Source organism: Pleurodeles waltl, chromosome 4_1, assembly GCF_031143425.1.
Source record: "Pleurodeles waltl isolate 20211129_DDA chromosome 4_1, aPleWal1.hap1.20221129, whole genome shotgun sequence".
Classification (NCBI taxonomy): domain Eukaryota; kingdom Metazoa; phylum Chordata; class Amphibia; order Caudata; family Salamandridae; genus Pleurodeles; species Pleurodeles waltl.
This window is the reverse complement of record NC_090442.1, coordinates 650,658,307-650,679,696: the sequence shown is the minus strand read 5'-3', so window position 1 is coordinate 650,679,696 and position 21,390 is coordinate 650,658,307. Positions and strand designations below refer to the sequence as shown.

The following is a 21,390-nucleotide window of genomic DNA, read 5'->3' as shown; positions in this document are numbered from 1 at the left end:
AATCGATTTAAAATAGTATAACAGTGATCCTGAAGTAAGCAACCCCAAACCTATTTCTTTGTCTTCGCACATCATCAGTGATCTCTTTTCTTTGAACCCTTGGCACAGCACTTAAATGGTCCTCTGTTTGGATCACCATACCAGAAAGCAGGATTAAACCCAATTGTACCAGTACGGTGGAAATTCATACAACTATCATGGCTATAAGCATATAACCCCAGCTCAGGAGCAGGGCCAGTCAGTGCTTAATTTGAGCCGGTGGTTTTCGGTGCTTAGCACAGCACTTAATTGGCAACATCGCCACTTATGACAGTCTGCACATGGTGGTGCTGTCTATTCAGTTTAAAGATGAGCACAATAACAGTTGTTTATTAGGTCAATATACATTTAAAAAATGACTGATACCCCCACCCAAGCCATTCTCATTGTTTTGGGGCACTATAATAATACCTATAAATAATCACACTTGTAGGAGTGTGATTTTTTAACAGAATTTTATTGTTTTCAACATGTACAAACATTGACTATTTAATAGAAGCAATTATTGTGACACTTAAGCCATATGATGGAACAAGGATATTGTATCATTCAGAACATGTATAGCAACATAGTATTCACATATCATGATATAACATCCGTTTTCGGTGATTAATTATGATTTAATTTACACATAATAATGAAACATTTTCTCCCTTCATCCATCCCCCATGGGCGTCAATTCACCAAAATGCCAGGAGTAGCGGAAGTGACGTCAGATGCCACTTGATCTTTACTGTGACTCACTCACACACATGCTTACACACACACACACACACACACACACACACACACACACACACACACACATTCTTGCTCACATAAACACACTCTCACCCACAAGCATGCATACATTTGAAAGCATTTTTACTTACCTTGGCTGCCAGGTAGTTATATTCCAGCGAACTGTACTCCATTTTTATTACACAAATAGTCAATAATATTATTCACTATTCATGGTATAAAAAAAATTGACAGAAAACCAGGAAAGTGGAGCCCCAAGCAACGTCCATTAGTTCGAGCTAGCCCTGTGTTCCAGGCACTGATGTTTCCAACTCTGAGGTCAGGCATCGCAAAGGCAGTGCCAGGGGTCAGAAGGGGCAAGCCAGGGGGCACAGCTGCGACCCTTGGTAACCCTTAAATGATGCCCATGCCCTCCCCCTATCCACACCTCCCAGTTCCTATAGCAATATTTTGACAAAAGCTATTCCTCGGCTAACTGACATCGATATACTGTGGAACCAACCCTAAGCTTTCAGTGCCCATCTCATAAATTCAGCTGGCTACTAGTTATGTCCTTGGGTTTGATCTGTCTGTGTGGAGTTATCAGGGGATTCAATGTGATCAGCACTCACAGGCATTCCACCGGAGTGTCCCAAGCTCTGGCCGTATCCAAGGAGTGTGATGTAGTTATGTCAGTACTGTAATCGGTAGCGCTGGCGGGGGCAATATGTGGTGCAAGCTGCTTTGGCCTCCTGACGAGGACCTTGCACTTATTATTTATTTATTCATTACAAATTAAGCACTGGGACCAATACAGAGCCAGAGAAAACTGCACATATTACATAAGTGTAGGATGGGGAAGAGGAACCTTTGCCATCCAGGACCTTTACACTTTGCAGCTGTACTCAAATGATGTTTGTCTGCGGCTGATATGTTAAATCATGTAACTTATTGGGAACTGGAGGAGGTTATAGATTAGAAGGGGAAATGTCGAGCAAATGGAGGTTTCTAGCACCGTTTCTATTAGTGTGATGACGCTTCGAGGCTCCAGCAATGCTTTGGGGCTCACAAATACCCAAAATAAAGAAATAGAAAACTAAATTAAAAACACAAGTTAAAAACTATAATCGTACAGAACAGACCTACCCAAGCTAGAGGTTTGGCAAGGTTGTATACCAGCATTAAGCGGAGAAAATCTGCCTCAACCTGCAATCTAAAATGTAAACACCACTTGAAAAGCTGCCTCCCTGCAAACATAACCAACTTGCGTAGGAGGCTGTTACAGCGCTGCCAACTGGGCTTCTCCACGCCCTTGCTTGCTTAGTTCACCACCACTTAATTTGCAACAGTCCCCTGAGGCAGCAAATTAACTTTACAAATGCTTTAGAAGCCCTTTAAACACCTGAAAAGAAAAGAACGTGTACATTAGGAAAGAAATTGTCATGAAGAGCTTTCTAGTGCCCGGGTGACCGTGTCCCATTCTTCATGGGGTGGAGGTGACAGGGAGTATATGAATGCCTGGGGGGCTAGCAGACTGAATGTCCACATGAAGATCATTTTTTGGAGGGATCATAGGTTTTATGCGGGTGAGTGGTAGGAGTGAGTTGTTTGAGAGAAAAGGGGCAGCACATCTGAACTCCCTCTGATGCAGGATCTCTGGAATCTGTTCAGTCGTTGTTTTCTTGTGGTCTGGTTAATGATCAGATATTTCAACCCACGAGCCAGGTGTGTTGTTGGTGTTATGGTGAATACTAGGGTCCAGATTGACAAGCAGGATAGTGAAGCAGCGCAAAATGCTGTGCTGCATGAAAAGTTGAGAACCGGAGAGCGCCATATTTACAGAAACTCTCCTCCAGTGGTGTAACAAAGGCCCGTGTGGGGCCAGGGGGCCCCCTCAGCACAGTACACCGTGCGCAGGCAGCAAGCCCCTGACTAGGTCCGGGAGGGGCCTCCAGGTACTTTGCAGGGGGGGCCCCCCTCAAGTTTTGGTACGCAACTGCTCTCCTCCTCCAGAGTGCAAGGGTGTCTGCGTGAGTCTAGCATTGGTTTGTACTGGAAGGCTAGCCTTCCAGTACAAAATACTATGCTTACACACACTTTAAAGCATTTCCCACTTTGTGTGTGTGCTGTACAGTGCAGCAAGTCATAAAAGAAAAGAGGAAAAAAAAGTATTTCTCTGTGTTAGCGCCTAGTTGGAATGTACACTATTTTTTAATGTAAAACCCTGCTTCATTGTTTTTTTTGTTTTTTTTTTAGTAAATGAGGTTTTCTGTCAAAAACCGTGGGTGCCTGCATGGGAACACCCATGCACCACCATGGAACGCCCCCTTGGCGCTAAGTAATCCAAAGCAGAGCTATGCGCTGCTTTGTGTTACTTTTAAGTGATTTTCCAGCACCGCTGGAAAGTAAATAAGTAAGAAAAAGATTTTGCATTGATTTACTTCACTTTTTCGATGCAAATATGGTGCAAAATCATAGTAAGTATACCCCTAGGTGTTAAGCTGAATGCTGTGCTTAATTGGTGGACTGTGCAGCTTGTGCAGTGTTTGGGAGGTGCTGTTGGATCAAGGCAGCAACTCTTGGCTGTTAAACCGCTCTGCACATCGAACAATAGTCACTGCATGCCACAGTAATTTTCTGCTGCAGGTAGTAATTACTATAAAATCAATTACATTCTGCTTCAAAGTAAAGACAAAATGTAATACTGTATCTGGCACCTGAGTGAACAAGTAAAAACACTGTAGTCGTGGCCATTCGTTAAACGTGAAAATAATCTTTGGTAACCAGGGCTGACCTTAGCGCTGGTGGCGCCCTGTGCGATGAGGTTTGTTGTTGCCCCCCCATAACCACCTCAGCCACAGATTCTCTCACTACCACCCTCTAGCAGTGCCCCTCAAGTTTCCATAACCACTCTCTGTCAGATGCATTTAATTCGTTTTATAGAACTACTCAAACCAGTGTAGGGTGTCAGAGCACTTTACATTGCGCACACATTACACAGACACAATCAATCATAGGTATGAAAATACATAAGACGGAGGACTACAGGGTGTACGAGTCGCATGTCGTCCGTACTGGTAGGCTGTATAGTTTGAGTGCTGGGTCTGGAGAAGTACAAGCTCAGAATTTAAAATGTAACATCATGGTTGGGGGTTCTCTTTAATAATAAGAATGGATTTCTACCCAAATGAACCCTTTTTGCAACATTAAGATAATGAAAGGCTGAGGAAAAAAATCATAACACCCAAATCTATACCTTGCAGTATGCATGTGTTTCTTTGATGACAGTTAATAGGTGAGTGATCTATATTAGGATTTTAACTTATAAACTGCAAGTAACAAAAGGACCTCTCTAGAAACCCACTAACCTATTTGCATTATATGCACTTAATCTGCCTGGTACACTTCGTTCTTTGCAGCAGGCATATTAACCCTCTGCCATACCTTAAAACGTCCACTAGAGAATCCGATCTCTTGCCAGGTGGGACATTAATGACCAGAGTTATCCTGACATATTTATTGTTGCTTGAAAACTTCTGGAGGCAAGGAACGCCGCAGCAGGTGCTTTTAAAACCATAATATACCTGCAAGCACGGTGCCCCCACCCGATGCAGTGGCACCGGTCGCACCACCCTAGACCCGGACCGGTTGGTAACTATAAACTGGAGTCCAAAATCAGGCATCCAGCAGAGTCAAGAGCTGGATGACAAAACCATTAGAGTTTAAAAGCACATTTGTGAGCTACCCTGGTGATTAAAAGATACATTTTATAGAGTTTCATAGGCACAGCAGAAACTGCCTTAAAACATTACTAATAGCAAGCCAAATATCCCCATTTGCCTGCTTAATGTGAGCAAGTAAAGACATGATGATGTTGGAAAGGAGAATGTGAAGCATCCTGGAGGCCACGTCATAGACTCACCAGGAGGAGACCTGCTTTGGATCCCCGCTTCCCCACTGGATTATATTGTGCAGTCGGTGGCAAAATCACTTTGACTCGTTGCACTTTAATTTCCTTATCTTACTTATTGGGACATCAAGGAGCAGAACACTGACTGGCACGATCATAGCAGGCAAGATTGGTCAGTCTGTTCCAAGATATGATGTTTGCTTTCATGACCATTCAGATCGTACAGCAGAGCAACCAAGTCCAGAGGAGGAAGACACAAGTTAGGAAGAGAGTCAATGCTGGCTGGCTTGACCCAAGACAATACTGGTTGCTCCCTTTTCAGAAAGACGGTGGAACATGGCACAGCAGTCAACCACCCTACAAGTTCTCTAGTATCACTTGGGTTACAATTCCTGCCAGGATCTTTGGACTGCTGGCCGCGCCCCCTGCCACCACCTGACCTGAAGCAGGGTTGGGCCTGGTGAGTGACGTAAAGCACTGCAGACTCACTGGAGCACTAAAATAATAGGTTGCTACGGGGTTCATTTATCCATCAAAGCAGCAGCCATCCAGACCAATACTGGTCTTGGGTCAGTGGCGTGTGGCTTCTTTCTTGCCCTGTGCAGCCAATATGCCTCTCTGGCGTGCCACTGAGTCTGCAACCACCCCCACTTACCATTGACTATGTGGTGGAGTTAGACTATACAGAGGAAGAAGGCAAAAACGTTAAGTGACCGTCTCAACGAAGGCTTTACACAGACGGCAGGACATCGGGGGTTAAGTCTTTATGTACTTCTTTCTTTATTCTGCCCTGTGCTGCACTGTTCAGTAAATGTTTTCGGGGAAAGTCTCCTGCTTTCCCTCCCATGCTGCTGTGTCTGCAGAATCTGGGAAGTGTTCAGGACTCAGGTTAGTTGGGGAGAAGATTCTGTGTTCTGGGACTGTGCTTAGTTTGAATGGTGCCTTGGGTGAAGTCTCTCAGTGAACGCCTTTACCAATGCAGGCCCTTACACCGTGGCCAAGTCAAAGTGCCATGACTAGGTAAGACAGTAACTTAAAGCAGCAGACAACACCTGCTCCTCAGGAGTGGCAATTTGCACATTAGGGCCCTCTTGATTCCTGGGCTGAAAATTAAAGTTGTCCTCAGGAATGGAACTGCTGCTTTTCAATGCTGCAGAATCATCCTGCCTGTAAGGTCTGCAGCATTATAGAATGCTCCTAATAGTCTGCCCTGAAATATCCACTAAGATGTCTGCTCTAATGGGAATATCAAAAGCATTGGAAGAGTTCACACTTTTACTGTGAGAGCTTGTTGACAAGTTGTCTCTGAGCCTGATCCCAACACTGCACTGTGCTTACCTATTACATTGTCTGTGTTCTGTATGCCATGCCCAATCAGCGCTACATAGGAATTTTCAATTGTAGCCCACACAGGGGTCTTTCCAGTGTTAATACCTGTGCTTTGCACACATATGTCTGATCCATATGAGCCTCTGTGTCGTGGAGTGTTCGTACCCTGGCGGCCATGACAGCTGCTCTCTTCTACCTGCAGACACTTCCTCTAGTATGGTGGACAACTGACACTGACTTCATAACCGGAGTGGGAGCTGCAGGAGTGGACGTTATAATCTAGCTGCTACAACTGTAACTTGCCACCAGCTATGTCTCCCTCGCAGCATGCCATGGAACCGTGTGGTGTAGCGGTGAAACACGTCAGCGCCCCATCCTGAGGCATTCTGATCACTGTATGGGTGACCTGGATGTGCATCAGTTTCCACGCTGTCCCATCAGCAACAAGTATGTGGGAACAAGTGGCAACCAGTACAGAGTTGGGATGGCATTGACTTGAGGTGAGAGTGAGCAAGGCAAGATGTCAAGTATCCGATTAACACTGGATGGACGCCATTTCCAGCTCATGGAGTGTCGGAGACAACTGTGGACGGTCGGGACATGGTAAGCGGCCTTTCTTTTTCTAGGCAAATGTGTTTATCTTCACAGATTGAGCCTTCCATTTTGGGCTGAGAAAGACTGTATAACCTGGAACGTGATTCCTGCTTGCTTGGTATGCTCTTTGTTTTACACGTGGGTTTGCCATGGCTTTTGGTACCTTGCCTGGCTGGGAGACTCTGTCATCTCAGATGGTTGCCATCACTGGATTTAAGCTTTGCTGTCTGAGAACATCATGATCTGAAGTGAGAAAAGACTCACAGTCTCATTCCAAGTGCTGTGCTATAACCGGGTGCACAAGGAAAAACTATTTGCCACTGCACCGAATAGGAGTTTGCACGCAATTCTAACGTTTATGTTGCAAAATTGGTAATAACGTGCAAAATGGTCTTTGTGACGATTTTTGATCATATATCTGCGTCGTCGCACTGAGTACCCCTTCATCACACTGGAGTCTGGAGGGAACTGTGAGTGCAAACCACCCGGGACTGATCGTAATTTGTGCAAAAACTGAGATGGAATGAACCAATATGCAGTGTATCTTTTGGGAAGTAGTAACAGTCTAACAAGATACTAACTGCCTAGAGACATTGAAGAGTCCTGCCAAGAGATGTGCATGCACAAATGCACAGCAGGCCAACAGTCACGTGGCCATTGCATGCAGATGAGCTGCATAATGAGCCTATACCAGAGACAATACAGACAGATGTTAGTCAGGGCCCTGACCGTACGGGTTTCATCCACTCCCTCTTTCCCCCATGCTTTTAGTGAGTTCAAAGATACTAAGCATGGGGGCACGAAAGGGACGAACTGAGGGTGGATCCTGACCTACTTAAGCTCTGGGGTGGGGGCTCTTTCTCTCTCTTTTCGTCCAGGACTGCACTCCAGGGATGCAGTCCTCCATGGAAATTATCCAATAAAGTCACTGTGACTGGAAGCAAGACGATTTCCCCACACCGAGCTCCCGGGAGACACCTCGATGAACGTGACTTCTCATTCTTCCACCAATTGAAGTTGTATTTTTATAACATCGTTCCAGACTAGTCAGGCACTTCGAAAATTGAGGACCTGCGCCGGCCTCCATTAACTACTTTGTCATGTCCCAGATTCTTTCGCATTAAGTCTGACCACTTCCACGTGGAAATCCAAAGCAGGGCACAAGGCCAGCCTTTCACTGGAGCTGGCCAGCATCCCTGCCCAGCCTTGCTGAGCTACTGCATGTCATGCGTACCACGGGCTGAAACAGAGGCCGCCTTGTGCTCCAAGCCTTTCACAAGCTCAAGAGGACTGATGCAGGAAAACCACAAACTAAACGTGCATAAACTCTTCTGCCAAGTGTCCTCTGCCTGCGCCAAAAGCGAGGGAAATGTTTTGAAAACGTCTCGCTTTGCCCTACTTTCGTACGTTTTAGGAATTCAATTTCTTATGTTGTCAGCACCAATTTGGTTACAGATGCTCTGTGAACACTTTTTAAATGGATTAGTTCGGGTCACATGTTGTGTAGAAATGCTTCAATGTAACTTTTCACTTTTTAGGCCGCTGTCGAAACTTCCAAAGAATTGGTTGTTTTTACCTATATAGTGATCCTTTTTGCTGGTCAGCTACCCCTCGTGTTTAACAATAGCCAGAGAACAATTTTAGTGCTGATCTGTTTAGCCAAAATGTTTGATGACTGTAAACCACTAGTTGGTACTTCTGCCGTGTAGTGTTATTAGGAAACAAAGGATGTTCACTAAATTTTCAAAATATAAAGAGATAGTTATGCAAAACACACGCCTTAGAGCATTCTTTGTTGCACAACTGGATTTTCAACAATCGTGTAGGTAAATATGTATGAGCACAGGGGTTTGGGGCTCCACACTAGTCAAACACTACTCGGTCTGAAAGGCAGGCGAGTCAGTGTCGCAGTGATGTCTCCACTCAGTAATGGACATAAAAGAGTGAGCCAGTGTCAATATTTGAATTCTAGGGGCTATTGGGTGATTTTGCTGACAAGCCAAGCTGGGTTTTGCCCCAGGTCTAGTAGCGCCAGAGGATAAGGGCATCTCAGGCGGGTTAGTGGTTAGATGTTAAAAGTGGCCCCTCTTCTTGGTTATCCTTGTACACAATAAAATGTGATCTATGTATAAAATACATTTTTGTTGTACTACTAATTTGAAAATATTTCCATGCAGAAAAGCATTAAGGAGATGATATAAAGTTTGGCAGATTCACAAACGTGACAGATATTCCTGTCCACCTCGCTGCAAGTGCATTACATCCTAATACCAGCCTACTGAAAAAAATCAACAAAGGGCAGAATCTCTGCCTAAGATCTCACATGTCACTCACCCAGCAGCAGACCAAGTGGTAATAACAGGAAAAAGCCTGTCAGGTCATCTCCCAAACTTTCCCATAGTCTTGTTCTCCTCTTTTGTAATTTATTAACTGCTGCGTTGCTGAAACATACTTTCTAATGTTGGGCAAGTTTCCTATTTAGCTCTGGACATTTGCAGCAGCTGGACTCGTGTCCAATGTGGCAGCGTGAGACAAAGGGTAAGATGCACCCTGTTGAGCACTCAATAAAGGCCGTAGTGGAGGGGCAGAGGGGGGCTAGGCAGCTCGATACGAAGCAACCACATGAAGTATAGTATTTCCTGTTCCAGGAAGGCAGCAGTCACCCAAAGATATTCCAAAAGCATCCCGTTCTAACAATAGCAGTGTTAGTCTTCCATGTTCAGGCAAGTTCTTCCAGTCCAACAGAGGCATTAAGTCTTCGTGAAGCCTTTCTCTGCACCATCAGCCAACCAAACAGTAAGTTACACCCTGAAAGGGGTCCCAGTCATATTGAAAGTTCTCAGTGAGGTCATAAAAGGTCAGAACTTTCTTGAGCTTTGGGAGGAGTGCCATAGTGGCCACTGAAAGCACAAATTCAACCTCTGAGTGGCTTGGGAGATCATTGACTACAACTAGCATATACTCTACTCTCGAGAGACACAACATCTGCACACTGTATATGTTTCAAACCTCTGCTCGGATTGCAGACCGAACTTGGCGCCTCTGAGGGGGTAAATCCACTTTGCAGGGCCAGCAGGATACCAGCATCAACTTTCTCCGACAACCCTGCTGTAGTCCTAATTCCCTGATGCCCACTGTGCGCTGGTTCCCCAATGAGGAGGGACTGGGATGATGGAACAACCAGTGGATTTCCCCTCAAGAGTACTCATTAGTAATTCATCCGATTTGGATAGCTATGATGCTATCAAAAGTGATTATGTGTAGAAGCAAATGTGGTTGACAACAATTTATTTTCAGTATTGACCTTCAAAACGTGTTTACCAGCAGTTGGATACAGAGATCTGCCACGAAAGAACCAGCAATCGGTACTGTACACAATAGGAAGAGGCGTGAAGGTGTAATGGGAGAGAGGTATGAAAGTGGGAGAGAGGAAATGTTTGGAGGAGAGTTTCGGCAGAGGAGGGAATGGGAACGAGAACAGAGCTAAATCGTGGGAAGCAGATGGAGAGGATGAGGAAGGTGTGGCAGAAGTGAAATAGAAGACAAAGGGGAAGAAAGGTAGCAAGGGAGTGAAAGTAAGGGAGGAAATTATAAAGGGGAAGGAAAAGATGCAAAGAGTGGTCAGGTTGAAATAGGAATGAGGACAGAAAGGTGAAAGGGTAAGATTGGAAAAGGAGGGATGGATAAGAAAAGGGAATGGAAGGAAGGACGAGCAAAGTGGGAGAGGAAAGTGGGGAGCACAATCGATTGCAGAAGAAGGATATTGAAATTATAATAAGCCTCAACAAGACATATCAGCATTATATCCCTCAGCTCCTTGCAACCTTCGCCATCACATGAAACGGCACCTTTCTGTGCACCAGCGATAAGGACTGACCAGTCTCCTCTACATGGATATCCACTTTTCAGTCTTTGAGGCACCCAATCTTGCCAAACAAGGCTACATACTCTGTTTTTACAATTATTTCAAATAGGACAAAACCCGGCATTTGGGCTGTTTTGAGCTTAGTAACATCTCAGGCCTAACTGGTGACAAAACTAGTAACCTTGGAGGTGGCCTTGGTGAAGGATATACTGTAGCAAACACATCCTGAAGCTGGATGGCAACATTCAGATAATTTCTGTGGTGTCTCTCAGTCTGCATTTCAATTTCAGATTAGTGAATCGTACCACTGCCATTATCTTAAGTGACGTACCAGTGTTGCCCATGGAACACAAGTCCATCCTCAACCTCTCTTTCCCCACTGTGGCCTTTAAAGGACAATGAAGATAAGCAAAGCATCCTCTTTTCTGCCTCTTCTCCACTCCAGCTGGTTTTCTGAACCTTCTTGTAGCAGTGGTCTGTGTACTCTTTTAGTAAATCTAAAGCATGCAAAGCTCGTCACTGGGTTCCTGCCACCATACACATCATGGTCAAATTGTTCATTTTACCACACTGGATGCAAAGCAGGCCTTTTCCTGGTCAAAATGCATCTTGGGAGTCAACTCACCAACAGTTGTCACGTTTGATCCCACTGACACCTACAGATGACAGGAGCTCCGTAGGGTTAGGTGTGGCATGTCATTTTGGGCCTGCTGTGCTCTCCATCACCAAGTGGTGGGACGACATTTGGTAGAGGTTTCTTAAACCAGCTTTCATGACCATTTAGTGACCACTGCAGAGTGCCCCCGATAGCTTGCCTGCACCACGTTTTGGATGCAAAATAGTGAGAACAGCATCGTTTGTTTGCCCGTCCATCTGCCTGGATCCATGAAAGCTGAATCTCTCAGAATGTACACTGCCTGTGATCCAAAATGAGTTGGGAGCTTTTGTGTGCCAGCATCACACTTCTGAGTGGTACCCACGTACCCAGCACACCTTCTCACCTTGATAACGGAGCAGGGTCAGGCATTGGCATACTCTTTCCTGGTCACGCGTCATTTCACTTTTTCGGAAGTCTAAATATTTAGGGATTGAATGGCTACCACCACAAATAAAATGGAAGTGAATAGTTAAGTGAGATGCTACACACAATCCTTCTCATTTAAAAATTATAATGTGAGAGCAAAACCGAAGGCAGAAAAGCCAGTGGGACTTGTAAAAATACCAATCATAATATGCCCACTGTTCCAAATCTCAAAGTCATAATGTAAGCACAGTGCAATCTCTGGAAACATTTGACGTCCTAACTTCTTAAATCAGATCTATTTAATGTTTTTTTCTGAACATAGATGGGTGTAATGAAAAATCCGTATGTCTTCAGTGGTCTATTTAATCTCTGAAAGTATACTGCCAAATACATGGATTCACTTTCTAAAGAAGTTCAGTTTCTATGTCATTTCCAGTATTTTCAGCTTCTGCATATAGCATATGGTGTCGCAGTCATGATTTGGCATGTGCGTGTTTACAGGCCGCAGGTTCCAGACACAGGAAATTAAATTCGGTTTAAATTAGTTTTGAGGCCGATTAAACTTTTTCCATGACTGATTATAAGTTAATTAAAATGCCCGTTAATCACGTTTTGGGTTTACAGGTGTTTCCGTTTTCAAAGATCTGGTGTCTCCAGGTGTGGGAGGGAAAACTGCATATTTCACTTCGGTCAACTCAAGTTGGTCACATCTGGAAGACTTAGGTCCCCAATATTATAAGCCTGTTACTTCTGATGGTCCAGGTAATAGTCGTTATTACGTATATATAACATATACATTTAATGCAAACACTACTGGTGAGTGATATTCAGTCTGGAGATTTCACCTGCTGCGGGAAAAACAGGAAACGTCCGGCAGGTAAAACCAATTCATGTTCAAGTTAAATTCCCGCCTAAAATTACCATTAACCAGGGTAACAATGGGTAACAATGGGTGTGGGATACGGTGCCTCTTAAAATCGAGCCACACATAAGCAGTGCTTTAAATGGGCCGGTACTCTCCGGTACTGAGTACCGGCACTTTTTTATTTTGAGCGGGAGAGTACCGGCACATCTCAAGAAAAACGTAATACTTTCAATTGGAGAGTACCGGCACTTCTTAGAAACAAGCAGGTACTCTGGCACAGAGTACCTGCACTTTAATTTTTCCATTTCAAGCACTGCACATAAGGATGACCGAAGAGTTTAGAACTGTAAACTCTATAATCCAAGGCATTATAATTCTGCGTATGAAGTGGACTCATGTTAGACAGTCTATACTGCCACCCAGTGGACAAACATGCCTAGGCTGACTGTTTTTACTGAAAGTCTCCTGAGCTCTATTTTCACCTGCTGTTATAAAGAATAGCAGTAATTTATTTCCTGTCAACAGCGGAGAGGAACGAATCGGAAACGAGCACACTGTAAGAAGCACTAGAAGTTTATAAGAGGACGAAAGTAATAGCACAAGCCGGCCTAAAACGACATACGTCAATCTCTTCAAGAGCACCAGGTCCCCAAAGGTTAGGGACGTCCCATCTCCTTCTTCAGCCAGAGAGTGACCACTCCTCACCCCATCCCTCAGTGCACCCCACGCGCCTTTTGCACAAGATATTTAACTGTCCCTTGTGCCTCTAATGTGCACAGAGCTCTGATTCTTCATACACACGAGCACGCTGTTTAAATTATTGGGAGGAAGGTCGTAGTTATCTGCAAAAGCTGCGACTCATCCACAGTAACTAGCGGCTTTGCCCCCTCTTCCAGGTCTAGGAACGTCTGAAGAAGGAACAGTTCAAATGATAATTCGACTAAAGGGTTGACTCAGGACAGCAAACGAAGAACGTCATATAATGTATCGTCTTGTAAGCTTCAGGACTCCAGCTTCGTTGGAGCGTGAGCGTTGCTGTCCTTTCCCACTAAACAAAGCATAAGGAAGTCTTTGATGCTTTACAAATAAAATAAATAAATACTCACAAACCTGCTAGCCAAAAGTGGCAGACAATTGCGTGATAATGTCAGAATTTCCCTCTGAAATAAGTACCTTTGGAAATTATTAGCATGAAACATCAAAACTCTGTACTGAATGTGTTTCTCTACCACTCTCTACATTTTAATTCAGGGGCAGGCACTAAGTAAAGCGAGGTGACATAAAGTAGCCCAACCCGCTTGTTAGGGCATTTACTTTTCAATGCAAAAGGTATTTTGTGCTGGAAGGGTGCCCTTTTTTGAGCGCAAACAGCACTTTTTGATGCATCGAAAGGGCATTACTTTGATGGAACTTGGGTGTTTTTTTTGTCCAAACATTTCAGATGCTGCATTAGCACTGCACCGGCAGCAGACATCTAATATGTGGATTTTTTAAAAAAAAATGTCCAGGAGAGAATATTATTCTAGTCGGTGCTTAATATGTAAATAAAAAGGTGCCGGTGCTCAAAGCCCTCCTGTTAAACCCGCGGCTGCTGCAATTAAATGTGTGGACATGGATTACTGAGGCGGCGCAATCCTGAAGCCGTCTCGGCCTCTTCAATCTATCTAAAGCCACTTCATGCCCCTTCTGCTCACTCTTGCAGCTTTCTACTTTCTCCCTTTGTGACGCGTTTTCGTTTTTCCCTTCATCCATCTTTCCCATATGTGTCTTTTGCTCGCAGCAAATGCTTGAAGCAGAAGAGTAAGCCCTGGCCCTCAAAAATAAGTGCCGGTGCTCAGCGCCGGACACAACAAGCACAAATTAAGCACTGATTCTAGTACAAAATTATTTTTCAAAGTGGTGGGGTGTAAGAGTTGGGGGCAAGTGTGATTTAGCAAGTGCGCCTGACTTACATAAGGGAGTTTTGGGAGGTTCTCCCCCTGAAAAAATATGAAAGAAAAAAGGGGCAGATGGGGCATTTTAGAGCTCAGTTTGTTAAATAATTTCTTGAAAGAGAAATAAGAATCCAGACAACATACAGTGTGTACATGGTGACTAACATGCCTCTTTATTCATGAGCAACAGGTTGCATGCAGCATCCCGCAGCAGGCTGGGACTGCAGACAGGCAGGTCTTGGAGGAAACGACACAGAGAAGTTGTACTAGGAAATAAACATCAGTGTATTTCTCATTCTCTCTCCTACTAACCTGGTTTCCACTGAAATCCTGGTAACACTCACTCCCAAGACCTCTAAGGACAGGCCAGGAAGGAAGGCAAACACATTTCGAAAGAAAGTAGATCCAATGTACTCCCCATCTATCTTGACGCACTGGCTGTCCAGCCGAGTTCCAGTACAATCCATTGTAATTGTATTTATATAGCGCATACTACCCCTAACAAGGTGTCTAAGTGCTTTTTGGCGAGTAGCACATTACTCCGGAACCCCAAGGATTAATGGTGGATTACTATAGGGAAATATAAATTGTTAATTTGAGCAGGGGACATGCAAGTCTGTTAGTTCGAGTGAATAGGATAATGGAGTGACAGGAAAGGGAAGAGTCTAGAAAGTGTTATTTGGGAGATCATAGTAGTATGAGGGGTTTGGGATGAGTGAAAGGAGGGATAGAGGAGGGATCCATTGTGAGAAATATCCCAAATGAACCCTACGGTATGGATAAATGTACCAAAATAAACGTAATTTTCATGAGAAATTACATAAATATAACGCTAAAAAGAGGAAATCCCCAAATACATAACAAGGTAGCAAAACATGTCACGGAATAAAGTTCAGAGTGGCACAGGAAACCTGAAACTATAACCCACAATAAAACTCCAGAACATACCCAAGTAATAATGCTAGCTCTCTGTACTCCACTGTATTGAGAAATGCCTATGAACTAACCAGGTGTGATGACAAAAGGGAAATATACCCCACTGAGAAGCTGCAAAGCATGACCACTGAGAAAACGAAGTGTCTTTAATTAATGTGTAACAATAAATGTAACTCCTATTGTGGAAAGTTCCTTCAACTATACCCCACTGTGAGGAATGCCTCAAACCGTACTACACTGTAAGGAGTAAGGGCCCACAACATATCACACTGCAGCGAGACAGTAAAATATGACCCACGTAAACATGCCATGTCCTAAGATGTGCACAATGCGTCCTAAAATACCCTCACACTGAATGAGATCACCCCCAACATACACTCATTGCAGTGGCGCAGAGCCTGGCATTCCCCTCACTTTAACGCTATATGGTCCAAAATACATACCTTCCAATAAGGCATTCTGCCCCAATATCAGGTATGCCTGAACATGTCACTGCAATCAAAAACGTACGCTGCCATCCCCACACGGAAAAGTGTACCCTGATATATCACCCATGCACTCACATGCCTGTAATGTACATCCATGGGTTATAAAGTGCATCCAAAATCATGCTTCCCCAGGTCCCAGCCTCACGCTGATCACCAGCTGGCTGCGCATGGAAACAGCTCCAGCAGGGGGGCTGAGACTCGCTTCCCATTTTCTGCAGGTGCAGTGGCGGGGGCTACACTTAGGGCAATGAAGTGAATGGAAGGGGCACTATGGCCTATATTTATACTTTTTTAGCGCCGCATTTGCGCCGTTTAACGCAAAGGCGGAACAAACTTTCAAAATTCAATTGTATTTTGTAAGTTTACGCCGCTTTTGCGTTAAAAAGCGGCGCTAAAAATGTATAAATATGGCCTGTGTCCAGAGCTCGGCCACGAACCACTTCAGTTTATGGCACATAAACACATCCACAAACAGACCCCCACGCTCATCGCAGGTAACTGCTAAGAGTCCATCTACCGCTTGTATGGCTGAGGGAAGTACATTGAATGAATCGACTCTGCAGGGAACTGAAACATGACCAATTATTTTAAGGCTTAAAAATAAAGCCACGCAGTGTGTGGGCATTTTCTATAGTACTCCCACCCCGCGCTGCCACCTGAGCATGGCTTGGCACAGAGAGGCGAGCTTGAACTGCTACGAAAAGCACCAAGCAGTGCTTTACCCTCAGGCTGTTTTACTAGTAAACAGCAAGAGAGCAATGCAAGGAATGTTGGAAGAAGGTAAATCCACCACTCCAGAAGAGACCACGGAAGCTGCGTTCCCTCTGGATCCCTAACAACTCTGGTTCAACAAGTCTAAAGTGCGCGCTTTGAGTCGACCACAGTAAGTACCTGCTCAACCCAACATGCGCACTTGACCTAATACCTGCCAATCAGCTGGGTTCACCAAGCCCTGCTTCACCCAGAACATGAGCAACATGACCCCTGCGATTATGCATTATGAATTAATTTAAAATTTGAATTGCTTTTTCAATGAATGGTAATGCATGTGGTGGCTCACAACAAGGGGTGGCAAGGACCCAACGAAGAAGCCGCCCCTTGTGGTAGACACCACACCGACACCTTTGCACCGTGGACCAAAGGTTGTGCTTGCTGCTGGGTCAGCACAGGGGATGACAGCAGCAGCATGCCAATTTTTAGTAATATATCTCAGTGCTGCTTTGCGCAAAGCAGTGCAGCAAATTTGGCTACTACTGTGTGGTGCTAATATTTAGTAAATCTGCCCCTGTGCTGGTTATGATCCTGGATTCCAAAGGTTTTATTTAACGTATGGGTGGTGCATGTGCAGCTTAGAAATACAAATGGCTATAATATTATTTTACATCTAATTAATAGTGATGGTAAAAGAAAACGGGGTCTGTTTAGTGCCTTTGTGGCATATGCAACTGTACTCTGAGAGGGTCATTAGGAACTTCTCAAACAAACAGGCCTAAAATCAGTGCTGGTAAACCACTATGTAAAAGTGGTTGCCTCGCTGTGGCACACACTGTGGCATGTGACACGGTTAATCAAACACACCAGACAGGAAGTAGTGGGGTCAGGTGAAATCCTCCATATAACCACCAAGGCGTTAATATCGTTGTACCGTGACCATCACATCCACCGTGACTGCGGTAGAAGTGACACACAATCACTCCAGGTCTCATCAGTGCACGTGCAAGGACCACCTCTGATGGCCTACACACTGCTGTACTGTACAAAGGTCAGGGATCTAACCTAGCACAAACTGCACTCCCCACATGGATGTTTCACACGTTCAATTGCAGGGGTAAAATTCAGTCAGTTGCACAGAATGTCTAAAATATGTAAATAACCTACACTGAAATCAATTGTGTGGAAATTCTACATGTGCTTTGCAGCTATATAGACGAAATTGCTGTTTTTTTCTATTTGGTTAGTACACGACCCAAGCCTAATTGCAAAATCGAACCTATTTGCATTTTATACTTTAAAAAAATAAACAAACCAGTATAATAAAAGTTCCAGCTTACATAAAAAGTTAATTTACAGTGAATTTTCGGACTTTATTACATTGTGATAGCCAGGCGTGATTGCCTTCTTCAATGGGGACTGCCTGATGGATATTGAGAGAGGAAGCGGGGACCCACGTCAAGCAGGGATCACTGGTCAGTGTGCTGTTTCCGTAGAGAGTATGGTTCTATCTGGCATCCATTGGTCGTTACACCCTCTTCACCTCATTTTGAAGGATCACTTGGGACAAACCTTCTCCTTCTGCGTAATCTATCACTCAAGGGATGTAGTAGTGTCTCCGTCAGCGGGCTCCCTTTTGACAGTTCTTTAAAAACCCCATGCATATAGAATTTCTGAAATACAAACAAGTTTGATGTAAAACTCACCAAAAACATGCCAGGAGCAACAAGGTGCCTTTCCACCAGCAGGCACCCTCTCTTGCCTGTGAACTCATCTGCGCTGTCAACGTTATACTTTAGTAGTCGGAATGAATCCAGACGGCTCTGCAGCAACAAAACAAAAATTGGGTGTACATATTTGCATTCACAATGCTATTTTAAACAAGCACTGGCAAAGCTAACAGGTTAGGCCATGGTAAACTCGTGCAATGTTTTTATTCATTCCAAACGTATTCCACAATTTTTCAGTTTAAAAACAGTACAGATGCTTCATGAAAGGAAGCTGTATTTAGAATAGTTGCAAAACCCTTTTTAGTTTTAATGTACATCACAGGAATATATGATCCTAAATGGCACAAAGAAAATACACTATTTGCTTCTGATGACTGTGACCTAAGGACATAGCATTAATACACAAGGAATGACTAACTCAAAAAAATATGTACATGATTAAAAATGGAAAAGCAAAGTGTTATCAAAAGTAAAGTATTGGCCCACTGGCCCTGGCACTGAAATGTACTTCTGTAGGTGGCCGTGCAAGAGAGCCAATGTCTGAAGTCTGTTGACTCAATGCTTCGTGCTGTATCCTGTGGTGGGTGGAAATGTGAATGACAGTTATCTAGAACAATGGGCGAAGAGAGTTCATCCAAAGTCCCTCTATATATGTGCATATGTATTTTTTTTATAGATGATTATTTGTGATTACTTGAAGTTGGCAAAACTTCTCGATAGAGCAGACCTGAAAAAGAATAAGATAGTTATGTCATCTTTCATGACAGTTTTAAAAGAGTTGAGTTGAAACGGCTTGATTACTCTACAAGAGGACAACAATTAACACACACTTTTGGTAGATTTTTTGTTTGTTTTTGGTGCTGCAGGGAGCAGGGCCAGCTTTAGGATGGTGTGATCAGTGCAGCCGCACTTGGCAATGACCTCTGGGTTTACAAGCACCTGCTGCAGAGTTCCTTGTGGGTCCAGCAGTTTTCAGGCAACGATAAACAAAGATAACTCTGGTGAGTAATGTTCCTGCAGGAAGAGAGAAGTTTTGTCTAGTGGGAGTTATGACTCATCATAAAGTAGCGCAGAGGGTTAAGATGCCTACTGCAAAGAACATGTACCATGCAGATCACAGAACTGTATTTTGTGTGGATCGCTCAGCCGGCTCCTGCTTTCGTCACATAGATAATTTTGTTACTTGAAATTCATAAGTTATAATTCTAACATAGCAAAGAGAGCTATGAACTATCAGCAAATAGCTGCATACAAACTGCATTGCAGAGGTTAGAATGATATGTTTTTTCCTATTCCTTCATTAGCCTAGTGTTGATAAAAAAGGGGTGGTTTTGGGAGAAATACATTTTTATTTGTAAAGCCAACCCCATCCTCTGTGGCATGTCTTAAATTCTGAGTTTGTTCTTCTCCAAAGTAAACACTCTTAAAATACACTGCCTACTAGTGAAAATGACATGATTCCTATACCTTGCAACCTCATTTCTTATGTAACATTTCCTATAGACTGATTTACATATGTATTGTCCGCTGTCTCTGTGTAATGTGTGTGTAATGTAAAGTGCTCTGACAGCCTACACTGATATGAGCAGCGCTATAAAACAAATGAAATGCATGTGAGAGAGGGGAGATTTGGAGAGCTGAGGGGCACTGCTTACGTGTGGTAGCAGGGGATTCGGTGGAGAAAGAGCTCATTTAGGGTGCCAAAATGATCCCAACAGCACTACAGATACCCCAGACAGATACCATCCAATATCTAAATTAATACACTATAAAACCAGTGCACACAATCCAAAGTGTTGTAATACTAGACTAAAAGTCAAACAACCAAGCATTCCAGTCATCATCTACAATGACTGATGGTTGGTAATGTAAATGTTCTGGTTTTCATTGCAGTACATAGGACTGTGGATTTTTAAATACACTAACCACACTTAACATTACCAGCAAATTAAGGCTATATATTCTGAGGCGAATCCTTGTGGTCAATATTTATTTATTTATTTACAAACTTATTCAGGGATTTCTCAACCCACAGAGAAATTGAGCAATGACGAGTCAAAAAAGTAAGCACTGACAGAAAAAGAAATGAAACTAAAATTAAGACCCAAGAACACTGAGTTATCTCCATTCAGTGTCTAATACTCTGCCATCCAGATGGGAGAAAAACGATCGTACAAGTGAGGTATTCAGTATGCTGCCATGACAGTATTGCAGTCAGATGAAAGGGTTCAAAGAGCACAATGAAAGCATAGTTGTATGTTTAGAACTGTGTGAGGAATTGGGTTATTGGTTGAGGGAGGTGAAACCCTTCTCTAGCAACAACCACAATCCTTATCAGGGTGAACCTCAAATAGTCACTAAAGGAACCTGTGTTTAACCCTCGGTTAGCGTGGCACAAAAACAATAAGGCTTATCTAAGAGGCAATGCACACAAACTGCAATAAAGTGAAAAAAACAACACAATAAAAATCCCACTCCAGACTAGAAATATAGAGTAAAACTTAATAAATAAATAAAATGTTAGCAGAACAACATCAATCCAGTCACTAGAACTGGAGATATGCAATTTCAAGGTCTTCAATAAAAATAGCAGCAAAAAAGTGTAAAGCGCCAAGTATAGTTATCTGGTCGCACCAGACTGGAACAAAGTTACAAGTTCAGGCCGACTGCAATAGAGGACTGGCTACAGGACTGAGTTTGGCTTGCTGGATAGTGTACCTTGTTGTACTTAGGCTAAGATGCAAAGTCTTGCATGCGCTGCGTCTATTCCCAGGAGGCTGCCGATGTTGTGTAAGTTACGACTTTGGCGTAACTCTACAAGGTGTGCTTTGCCACCCACAAGTGACACAGGTGTACTTGGTTCAATGTACCAGTGATTAATGGTAAATACTAGTTATTGTAGCTCCGCAAAACACTATTCAATGTGTAATTGACATAGAAGTATTGCTTTTGGGTTACTATCAATCCCAAAAAGGGCTCAAGGGCACAGTAGAAACTGAAACTAACCTTATTTTGTTATTCACAGTATCACATACTGTACAAAGAAGAAAGAACACTTTTGAGTTAAAAGTAGTTAATACTACAGGCACAATCTGCTACTCAGTACATCTAAATCAACTACACAAAATATCAGTCAGTCAGTCGAAGATCTTTGTTTGGCTAATCTCAAGCCACAAAAGCACAGAATACAACAGTGCATCATAAAACTACATAGAGTAATACAAATATATTTAAAAAATGATCAA

General features: G+C 43.5%; 1 protein-coding gene across 1 annotated transcript in view; it reads right to left on the bottom strand.

The window, feature by feature from the left end:
* The window catches only part of LOC138288009 (uncharacterized protein C3orf20 homolog), a 199,842-nt gene that overhangs the window by 30,320 nt on the left and 148,132 nt on the right, over positions 1 to 21,390 (bottom strand). Inside the window, exon 9 of the mRNA XM_069229101.1 lies at positions 18,122 to 18,238. Coding sequence (XP_069085202.1) covers positions 18,122 to 18,238 — 117 coding nt within the window. The remainder of the gene's footprint in view (positions 1 to 18,121; positions 18,239 to 21,390) is intronic.